Here is a 12,058-nt window from a genome sequence, read left to right as displayed (position 1 = left end):
GCAATCGGAGCCGCCTGCCTGCTGCATTGGCTTCCCTGCTGACAAGCGGGAGCACACCGCCACCGGCGCCCGCTCGTCCCCTAGCCTCCCGAAAGCAAGCGCTGTATATGTACGGCGATTTGCCTGGGAGCGGCTGCCTTCCGCAGTACATCTGCGATGGGTGGTTGTAAAGTGGTTAAAGTCGCACCTGAAGTCGCACTGACATGCGGCTTTGAAATCGTGCGATTTCTGATGAAGTCGTGTGATTTCAAAGACGCATTCAACATGAATGAGGGCTAAATTATATCTGCAAGTACATTTTGGAACGGAAGCTGTCAGAGCTTTGGCCAAAAGGAAGAAAAAGTTTTGGTAGAACAAGGATGTAGGAGACAGAAAAAAATTGAAACCACTAACTTTATCCTTTAAGAAACCAAATCTTATACACAGCAGCAATTAAAACAAAATTTTCAGTAAAAATTTGTTAAACTTTTGAAAAAAAAATAAAGTGCCCTAAAAGTGCTCAGCACTGTATGAAACTTAGCAAAAGCCTGCTGAAGCCTACTAACAGCTTATTTATAACCACAGACATCATCCCCATTATTCTGCGTTTGATTCTTCCAGACTAGAGGTGAAGGATGCCTTAAGCACTTCCAGAAAGCTGTTCCATGCTGGCTGAAAGCTTTGTAAATGCTTGCTGTAAGCAGCTCTTCACCCTGGTGTTTACAACTGACATATGGGTGAGCTATTCAATCCACCTAAAGTGCTGTGTCTAAACGTCACTAAAAGCTTTCGTTTCTAGGCATTGTATTGCTATTCCTAGCAACTGTCTAATTTTTCTTCTAGGAAAATATAACATTATAAAATACCTGGTTTGACAATTGGAGACATTAAAAAAAAAAAAGGTGCAGAGCTATTTGTCCTGTGAAACTGCAGGTACATTTGTTCTGTGCGATGGAGGAAAAAAAAAAAATGTTATCAGGCTCCAGCGCTAATGATTTTTTTTTTTATACAGAATAAAGTGAAATACTGCATTATAGCCACTAGATGGAGCTGACAATTATAGAAAATAAGTATTTATTTTGTATTATCATCAGCTCCATCAAGTGGCTATAATGCAGTATTTTTCTGTATCACTCTATGAATGAAAAACATTTGACCTGGAGAGAAAATAGCTTAATAACATTTGTTTTTGCCCCATTCACACAGAACCAATGGACATGCAGTTTCACGGGACTTTTTATACATACGCCCCATTGTGATTTATTGTATAAAAATAGACAGATGTAAAAGTAACACATAAATAACAATGGCAAAAAAAATGTAATGATCTGAAAAATATGCTGTTTTTTTTAGAGTTGGTGCTCTGCCTTAAAACAAAGAATATCTTATAATAATCTAAGCACGTTCCCAGTTGTCCTTTGAGTCCAAATATATCACTGCACGTACATGGATAAGGAGGATAAAGAACCTTTTGTGGCATACATTTCAGACTGTGGAATACATTGCTGACATTTATACACGTCACTGACTTTAAATATGGTATAAGCTTTCACAAAGAGAAGTTGGCACCTAGTAAGCAAAAGCAGCTGCTGAAAGACTCTGTGTACAGTATACATACATACATTACTGCTGCTGTAATATAATAAGCATTACAATGTAATAATTTAATTCCATTAACAGACCAAACACATTTTTTTCAAAGCATAACATTACAACAACTGATATGTAACAACAAGCATAATATATAAATGTAATAATATAGTCCTGCAATATCATTAGGTACCTCTATGAACTGTGACTGCAGATGGAGCAACTCATCCACCTTCTTGTGCTGTTTTAATTTTATTAAAAATTTCTGCTGCCATGGATCTTTTTTCGGTTTAATCTGGAAAATAAATGTGTAACTATATTAATTATCAATAAAGAGCAACACCAGGTGCTTCACATGACTTTTAACACAGCCAGAACACAATGCAACCGCAAAGTCAGATTCTATCTGGGCATTAAAGTGGCACTGCGGACTAAAGTCACATGATTCTTGACAGGATTCACCACGCCCACGGCGACTAGCTAACCGAGACGTGGTTTCGTGACTGGGGAGTATAAGGGAATAAGGCAAATTCCTACTGAGTAATAAGACTGGCTGTGACACTTTCACAGCCCGCACTGCCTTTGGCCACCACTAGAGGTAGACTCCACTCCAATCCAGCTGGCTGACCACACACAGGCAGATACAAATCTTACATACAATCTGGTGCACTCTAAAGCCCCGTACACACGTAGCGATTGTCGGCCGTAAATATTCGGCCGCCGAACGATCGGCCGATTGTCGGCTTGTTAGTATGATGCTTCCGACAACCGACAGCGACTTTTCGGCCGAACAGAATCTGTTGTGCAGGCATTAAAATTTTTGTTGGCCAACACCAGAATGGCCGATTGTTCGCCAATCAGTACAGAATTCGGCCGACAAACAGCCGATTAGCAAGACTGGGCATGCTCAGAAAAGAAAAAACACACGGAAAGTTAACCATCACATGACATCACTTCTGCAGTCGGCTGTTGTTGGCCGACAAAATTCATGTGCAGTCTTTTGCAGTTTTCAGCCGACAGGACAGCACCGGACAAAAGACGGCAGATCGTTCGGCCGACATTCGGGACGTGTGTACGGGGCTTAAGGGTTGGGGAGCAGTCTAGCAATTATCACACACTATTAGGATTCCTCCAGCTATCCTACAAGCTAGAACCCCGGTGTAAATCACTCTTCCCACTGTCCACACTGTTGGAGATACAACAACTTTAAGCTTAGTCTATTGCAGTTCATAAATAGGACACTAGATGTCGCTAATGCTTAGTGATATGCTATGCATTCTCTATGATGTGTTGTCATTTCCTGTACATTGTACTGTACTTGTTGGTTATCTCTTCCTGTCTGTGTTCTTCTTACAATGAGAAAGTGACATCTTTTGCTATCTGTGATTATGTTCCAATAAAAGAAGCCAGTTCCTGTTTACTCCACACTGTCTGATCTGAATGGACTCCGCTGCACCCAGTGATCGCACTCTGCAACACACACACCCACACACCACAAACTATAGCCTGCCACCACCCAACAGTTTGTCCGCAGACTGGTCTGCTGGGACACCACACACGCAGATCTCCGTCTGGTTTACAATCTGCATGCAATGTACCAACACACAGTGCAATTGCATACAGATTGGCATGTAGCTTAGACCAAGCAATTAGGCACTAAAATGCAACAATCTCTCCAGAGATTTGAGTCCTAGCTTAGTACACAGAAGTCACTTATTAATTTTATAATTTAATATCCTGAAAGTGGGCAGTGCATAAGAAAGATATACAAAGCAAAGGGAGTTACAAAAAATACAAAAAAGACACACAATTGGCAATTTGCTATGAAAATAAAAAGGAATAAAAACAGAAATAAACGTTACCGAAGCTTATCCCTTGGTAGAAGCATACCAAAAACCACGTGGGGACTCCCCAGTTTAGAACTGGCTTCATGGAAGAACACTGTCTATACCTCAGGTTCCCCAATTTATTGGAATATGGATGCGGGCTGGACTTTAGCCCTTGGCCAATCAACCCCAGGGGGTTGTCCCCGTCTCAGCCCACAGGAGGTTTCGTGTCCTTAACTGACCAGAGATTAATTGGCCCAGAACGGCGCTGACCGCTGAGTCAGGGATAGGAATTCTGACACCAGCGCATCGGTCTGATTGTGACAGTACCAAACACTGCTTGCCTGCCGCAATCAGGTGCCATATAACGGTTTTGTGCATTTCTGTAGGATTCTACACACGCTACAAATACAGATTTACATGCACTCATAGCCCAACACGTGAGCCATAAGAAGGAATTATTTTCATCTCTGTGCCACTAATATTTTAACTTTTATGAGAGATAAAATACATTCCTTTGATCTGATGATACCACCCAAAGCTTGCCGACCATTTGGAGCCTCTCCCTGTCCCCTCGTAGCCAAGATGTCTAGCAGTTTTCTTTGAAGCTCCAGGAAGGTGACAATTTTTGTTCACTGGCATGGGAGACTTTAATTGGCATCCAGGTGTCACTTCCATCCCAGAGACCAGTTTTTTCCTTTTCAAATGCTAATAAAAGGACATATGTGTATGACTACTGAATACTACAATTCTTAATAACCCAAAATGACACTACATCTACAATTATACTATTTCTACAGATCACTTCATATCTCGCTAATGCAAAGCTACCATACTCTTACATTTATGTTACAATTCTATTCTGTTCAACTTCCCTCCTATGCTCCTATATGTGTATGGGTGAAGCTCCAGTGAGTTTTTTGCATTTCAGAACTTAAATTTACACAGGTTCATATACCGATCTCTACCAAATATAAGGATACAGGCAGATATAGATATACTGTTTATTGTGCAACCTATCGTTTTGCTTTACCACTTGACAAGCTTCAACCAACAGTGTCTGCTGGTGGCATGATAGTCAATAGATTATCTCCGAATTTGGTAGGATTGAGAGATGGTCATCTATTAACAACTGGCACCTTTAACCACTTAACCACCTTTAACCACTTAACCACTTTAACCACTTAAGCCCCGGAGGATTTGGCTGCTCAATAACCAGGCCCTATTTTGCCATTCGGCACTGTGTGACTTTAACGGACAATTGCACGGTCGTGCAATGCTGTACCCAAATGAAATTGACGTCCTTTTTTTCCCCCACAAACAGAGCTTTCTTTTGGTGGTATTTGATCACCTGTGCAATTTTTATTTTTTGTGCTATAAACAAAAAAATAGCAACAATTTTGAAAAAAAGAACAATATTTTTCAAATTCTCAATAAAAATGTATAAGTCAAAATTTAACATTTTAGGCCAATTTGTTTTTTAACTACATATTTTTGGTAAAAAGAAATTGCAATAAGCGTATTTTGATTGGTTTGCGCGGAAGTTATTGCGTTTACTAACTACCGGAAAGATTTATGTCATTTTTATTGTTTTTTTTTTTACTAGTAATGGCGGCGGACTGCGACATTGTGGCAGACAGATTGGACCCCTAACTGACATTTTTGACACTTTTGGGGGTACCAGTGACATTACTACAGTAATCAGTGCTAAAAATATGCACTGTTACTGTAAAAATGACACTGGCAGGGAAGGGGTTTACTGTACTGGTGATCAAGGGTTTAAAGGTGTCCCTAGGGGCATGATTCTAACTGTCAGGGGGCGTGGCTTGTGAAGTAATCACAGAGACATGTGATCCTATATAGCAGGATCACATAGCCTCTGTGATCACTTTCTGGGAGAATGACAGACGGCTGTGTTTACATCAGCCGTCTGTCTTTCTCTCTCAGCTGCGGGAGATCGCGAGTGGCCGACGGCCCTTGGAGTCGCCGGTCACGCGCGCTGGCTCCCCAGCTAACGAGCGGGAGCGTGCCACCCCCTAGAGTCTCCTGAGCGAGCGACGTAGTACTACGTCACTTTGCCCAGGAGCGCTTGACTGCCGCAGTAGATGTGCGGTGGGGGGGGGGGGGCGGAAGTGGTTAAAGTCACTCAATGACAGGACTTTTCCCCCTAAGTTTGAGTGAAAAATGTGAGGTTTCAATATTTTAAGGTATAACTAAAGCCAAAACTTTTTTTTTTTTTTTTTTTTTTTAGTGGAGAGGGATTAGAACACCTGTCAATTATTATTGATGTATGTGCCCCCATTAAGGAGACTCACCCTCTCTATTTGTTCTGTTTTTCATTATCACTGAAAATGAAAGTAAAATAAAATTTAGGTTGTCCCCAGAAATGTAATAGAGGGGATATTTTTCAATGGGGATACTAGTTCTGGTGACCTGGGGGTCCCCAGGGAATTCCTTTTATTTGCAGGGATTTCTGCTCACTTCCTGTATGGCTATGGGACAGGAAGTGAAGGGAAATCTCCGCAATGGAATGCAGATGGCGGAAAAAAAAGCTGACAGGGGTTATAACCCTCCCTTACCCTATCCAAAATGGAAAAAAAAAATTTTAGTTCTACTTTAAAGTGAACCTGTCTTGTACCAAAATAATACTATAAATACAGATTCCATGAGATGCCTGCATGTATCAACCTTCAAAAAGTCCCTGTGTTCAAGCTGACCAAATTAGTCCAAATCACTTCTACACTCAATGCCGACATTGAATAGTCCAATGCCAGAACTCCAGTTGCCAACACAATCTCCTTCATTGGGCTGTTAAATGAGAGGAAGGGTTTAGTTCTGGGAGGTGCAGGGCTTAGTCCCAACTGTGATCTACATCAAACCCCAGTATATAGTCTGAGCCGAGAATCCAGGGGCTCCACAGAGGCTCGGGGATTGCTTTTATGGTTAGCACTTTGCATTCATGTCTTATTTAGGAACGTATGATGCATAACCACATTGTTCCTCTGCCAATATAGTCTCCCCATGCAAATTGGGCTGTGTACACACACTTTCACATGCTTAAATGGCAAACAGCACATAAAATCAAGTGATAACAGGAGAGGAGTGTTGCTAGAGGGTAATTGCTGGCATTTGACTATGCAGTTGGAAAACACTGGTATCCCACCAAATTAAAAATCATAATATAATATCAAATATAATTAGCAAGCGCAACACCGATGACTTAAAAATATCAAAAGATTACAAAAATGTTTTTTATTTAAAATTTGCAAATCTTGCATACACAAAAGACCAAATATGCTATGCTGCATGGCCCAGCTTGTTCAGCTTAGACTACATCAAATATAACAGCACTAAAAATATTGAAGTGATTTACACTTATATTTAGGAGAAAAACAAATGAACATAATTGAGAACTTGCTTGAAAAACAGAAAAAAAAAACTAACCAACTATCAATTTGGCAATTAAAAACCTACTTTAAGACCTAAAACGAATTCCTATGTCAGCCGCAATACACATGGTGTATATGGGCACTTTATTGGGTGCTGATGAATTTTGCACAAAAAGAAGAAGCTAATGATATCACTGGAGTGACTGCTGGTTCACACCACAAAAACGCACTCCAGATCTATTCCGGATGCGTTTCTGCATGCGTGTTTTTAACGCATTATTTTAGCGTTCCAGTGCATCTTTCATCTTTTTCCAGGTGCATTCCAGATGCTTTTTTTCTTCCTTATTCCTGTTTTTTTCCTACTGTAAAGGGGTCCAGTGCATTTGTTATGCATTTTTGATGCATTCCAGTGCATTCTGATGCATTTTTAAAGTGTTTTACCACGTTCCAGTTCAGTGCATTGCAGGAAAAATGCAGCATGTTCTACTTTTTTTCTTGAACTGGAACACCCTGGAACTGATCGCACTGATGTGAACTATGCTTTTGTAAACCATAGTACCTAGTTTCCATGCACTTTTGATGAAGAAAAAAAAAGCACTGGACTGCATGAGGTGTGAACTGGCCCTGAGAATGTTTTTGTAAATCAGGTTTACCTGAAAAAAAAAAAAAAAAAACTAGCATGCAAAAACAGGCTAAAATAGGACGGGCAAACTATTTTCACCCATTAGTGAATTGAATTAATTGAGCCATATTGTTGTATTGCTTTTTTTTGTTTTTGGATTCTGCAGCTGTAATGACATAGGGGGGAGATTTACTAAAACTAGTGCAGTCAGATTCTGGTGCAGCTGTGCATGGTAGCCAATCATCTTCTAACTACAGCTTAATTAATTACACTTTGGCAATAAAACCTGGAAGCTGACTGGATTCTTTGTAGAGTTGCACCAAATTGTGCACTCTCCAGTCTTAGGGTCCTTTCACACGAACGATCCGATCAGATCCGCCTGTCAGTTTTTTAGGCAGACCTGACAGGATCCTCCATGTATCCCTATGGGGCAGTGGATGTCAGTGGAGACATGTCCGCTGACACCCACTGCCATCCGCATCTGATGCTGTCCGTGAAATCCGGACGGATGGTAACCCTATTTTCCATCCGTCCAGTTGATCGGATCGGATGGGATCAGATCAGAACAGACAGGAGACGGAGCTGTTATCCGCCTACTCAGCGGGGATAGGCGGATCAATCCCCCGCTGAGCAGAGAACGGTCCGCACCGGACAGCGGACCGTGAGAAAGGAGCCTTGGTAAATAACCCCCTTAGTTATTAACCACTTGCCTACAGGGCACTTTCACCACCATCCTTCCCAGGCCAATTTTCAGCTTTCAGCGCTCTCACGCTTTGAATGACAATTGCACGGTCATGCTGCACTGTACCCATATGAAATTTTTATCATTTTTTTCACACAAATAGAGCTTTCTTTTGGTGGTATTTAATCACCTCTGGTTTTTTTTATTCTTACAAAAAAAAAAAAGAAAAAAGAAAAATTTTGAAAAAAAAACGTTTTTCTTATTTTCTGTGAGTAAATTTTGAAAATAAATAATTTTTTCTCCTTCACTGATGTGCGCTGATGAGGCAGCACTGATAGGCTGCACTGATGGGCACTGATGAGGTGGCACTTATGGGCACTGATGAGGTGGCACTTATGGGCACTGATGAGGTGGCACTGATGAGGAGGTACTAATATGCCGCACTGATGAGCACTGATAGGTGGCACTGATAGGCGGCACTGATAGGCGGCACTGATGAGCACTGATAGGTGGCACTGAGAGGTGGCACTGCTGGGCACTGAGAGGCGGCACGGATGAACACTGATGGGTGGCACTGATGGACACTGACGGGTGGCACTGATGGGCAGCACCATCAGTGCCCACATTCAGTGCCCATAGTGCTGCTAGTCAGTGCCCATCAGTGCCTAGATGAGCAGGCACTGATGGGCACTGACTGGCAGCACTATGGGCAGTGATTGTGGGCACTGATGGCATTTTATTTCCCTCTTGTGTAATCAGGGCACTGGTGATCAGTGCCCTGATTACATTTCTCTGTGTCCCCTATGAGGAGGAGCCACTGATCGGCTCTCCTCTTCCTCACATGCAGTCTCTGTGAAGAGCTGGCAATGAGAGATGATCTCATATGTTTACATTTGAGATCATCTCTCATTAGATGTTCCGATCGCGTGGCAAATGGCCGCTGTGATTGGCCATTCACCACGATCTGTGATTGGCTGTGTCCAAGGGACACGACCGACACAGATTTTCCCCGATGCGCGCGGGGAGCCTATTACTCCGTTTAAAGACGGCCTCCCGGAAATTAGAGCCCGCGCTGTAGCCGTCTTTCGGCTATAGCGTGGGCGGGAACTGGTTAAACTCTACTTTTCAAATCTATAGCCATGTGAATTTTCCCATTTAGTTTAACTAGTTTTTATCACATCTAAATAATTTATAGTCAGAGCCCTATTATGAAACTGAATTTCAAAGCATTAGGCATCGTTTTTCAGCTGTGTGTGATTGTCCTGAAATTGTAATTAAAAATATGTGCTTAGAGCTGAAAGGTAATATTTTATACAGTTGCAGTTTCTTTTAAAAGGTGTTTAATGCTGGTGTGAAAAATATTACAGCTACTGCTGAACATTCAGAATAAGTTTTTGCTAATATTGTATCCTCACCGATGCTTCTTGGGTCTAAATAACACTACAGATGGCATGTTAACAAACATTACTACTGCTGTGCCTGCATCTGAACATGGCAGCTGGTGTTTTCTTCACTTTTGTATTTTTTAAGTTAAACGTGTGGCTTTTTAAAATGGTACTGTATGGCCTTTTTGGGGAATTGGGTTTTCCTTGTTAGGCCCTAAAAATGTAGCAGATTTGAATGCCCTAGAAAGACAATTCAATATCATTGAATTTATTGTTTGCTAAACTATGGAGCTAGCATCCAAGTACAATGTGAACCAACCCTTTTTTTAACCACCTCCTAACTCTTTTACTCTTTTTTTTTATTGTTCAGCTTCAAATTGATCAATTTATTTATTATAACCTGAATCACAACACTTTGCACATCTATACTATACTATACTATATACATACTCTTTCAATTGTCATACTAAATATGACAAACAGAATACTAGACTAGACTAGACTAAACTAGAATAAAAAAAAAAAAAGCTTCACATTTCTGTCACCATGTGATATTTATTATATATTGAACATTGCACCAGCTATTTTAATTGTACAAATATTAGAATTTAGGTCTATTTTTGCATGCATTTTGTAAAGCTATGTACTAAATCCTGTATAGTAACAATAAAAATAATAATAAATGTATAAGGTTGCAAGTCTCAGAAATGCAGGGTGAATCCTCTCGACATTGCTCTGTATCTGAACACTGCAAACATTTTTTTTTTAAAACAGCAGACACCAAAAAAAAATAATTTATTATGCTGTAAAGTGAGCTCAAACATATACAGTGCTACCTAATCTAATTTGTTTAATTATTGCAAGTCCAATAGGTCTTACATGCATTATCCTGATTAATTTGTTAATGTAAGTAACCAATGTGGAAGTGCAATAGGCACCACAAATTAAGACTGTGCCATTGTGAAATATATAGCATAAAAGTGAATTTTCTGAATATTGACACATTACTGTTTTTTTTTTTTTAGTGTACCTTTACGAATGGGAGCCAGTTTGCTGTCTTCTTGAAAGCCATGTGTGGCCCTTTAAAGCCCCATCCATCCTTTGTTTCCATTCCAGAATCATACACTGGGAAGGTTATCATGGTCTGCTGTTTCTTAAATATTCCACGAAATTTAGAGGTAACCTATATTTACAGGAGAAGAAATGATTATCCATATATTTGTCACTGAGCTTGTGAATATCAGTATTAGGTATCTGCACAAACATGCTGCTACATAGCATATCCGACTGTGAAAAGTAGATGGAGAGATTTTTGGCAAAACAAATTTGGTATACGTGACATATTGTGTATGTATGCATGTTAAAGAAGTGATGTATAACTAAATTGATTTTGTTTCTTTCTAAAGAAAAGCTTTAAAATTGAACTTAAAGTGTTACCAAATCCACAACAGTAAAATCAGTGTGTATATGCAGTAAAGCATGCTTGTTATACTAACTGTGGAACCTAAGGGGTTAATTCTTTGCATTGTGTATGAAGGCTGTTTGATTATGTCTTTCCGATGTCTCCTCTTCTTTCACGGTCTCTAAAAAATAACCTGATATTTAGAGTGCCAGGGGACGGGCTGCACATGCTCAGTTTGGTGTGTATTGCTACAGAGTTTTTCTTGGGAGGGTGCATGTGATCAGCACAGGGCCAATCAGCACTGTCCAGACAAAGGGTCAGGGGAGAATTAAAACTCCTACTACAAGCTTTACTAGAAACTGATACAATTCAGAAGGCTGCTATAAACTGCTGACGAGAAAAGGTATTTATCCATTTATATTTACTGAAATAATTGCATTTCCATATACTGTGTACTGTGGGAGAGCAGATATAGTGAATGCAGGTTCTGGGTTTAGTAACACTTTAAGGCAAACAGCGAAGTACACAGTTGAAATACAAATAAGTAAGCTATATTTTCAACCACAAATCTGTATTCTGTGTCCATCTACAGCCCTGCCAGACTATACAGCCAGATGACTTAAATCTTTCCTCCTGTATGCATACCTGATTGGCTCACAGTGCTGCCCCTCCCTCTCCCAGTCTGCTATATAGGGAATTACAGCAAACCAATACCAAGTTAAATACCAAGTGAGAGACTTAAACTAACTTAATTTGGAATTATGAATACACAACTGCATACATTAGTGTTGTTTCTTAAGCCTAAAGTACCTCTGTCACATACTGGGCAATTCAAACTGAAAGAATTACTAAAAATGCATAGGCAGAGGTTATTTAAACAACACAGTTACATTATCAGTAGATTTATATATAAAATTATCTAAAGTTATATGTAAATCTCAACTTTTATTGTAAAAGTCAAACTGGATTTGCCCCATCCCACTCTTCACATAAGTCAGTGAGGCCATCCATCACATAAGAGGGCCAATAGGGGGGTTTAGAAGGCAGAAAGGGGGCCAAGTTCAAGTTTTACAAGAGACAAATACAACAAAATAGTGAGCAAACTTTACTTTTCTTGGAATCAACAACTTCCCATATGGGCTTCAACAGCTGTCAGTGACGGACGCATATTTATAGCTACTGT

The 12,058-nt window shown here is 40.2% G+C and overlaps 1 protein-coding gene across 1 annotated transcript in view; it reads right to left on the bottom strand.

Annotated features, from left to right (window-relative positions):
- Nucleotides 1-12,058, bottom strand: part of LOC309551714 (uncharacterized protein) — a gene marked incomplete at its 5' end in the record, with an annotated part of 213,716 nt that overhangs the window by 185,287 nt on the left and 16,371 nt on the right. Inside the window, 2 exons of the mRNA XM_082252399.1 lie at nt 1,763-1,864; nt 10,504-10,656. Of these exons, the coding sequence (XP_082108525.1) occupies nt 1,763-1,864; nt 10,504-10,656 (255 nt within the window). The remainder of the gene's footprint in view (nt 1-1,762; nt 1,865-10,503; nt 10,657-12,058) is intronic.

Source organism: Pelophylax lessonae (genome assembly GCF_965119305.1).
Source record: "Pelophylax lessonae genome assembly, chromosome: 3".
NCBI lineage: Eukaryota > Metazoa > Chordata > Amphibia > Anura > Ranidae > Pelophylax > Pelophylax lessonae.
Note: the sequence above shows the minus strand (reverse complement) of the source record. Positions and strands in the feature narration are given on the sequence as shown.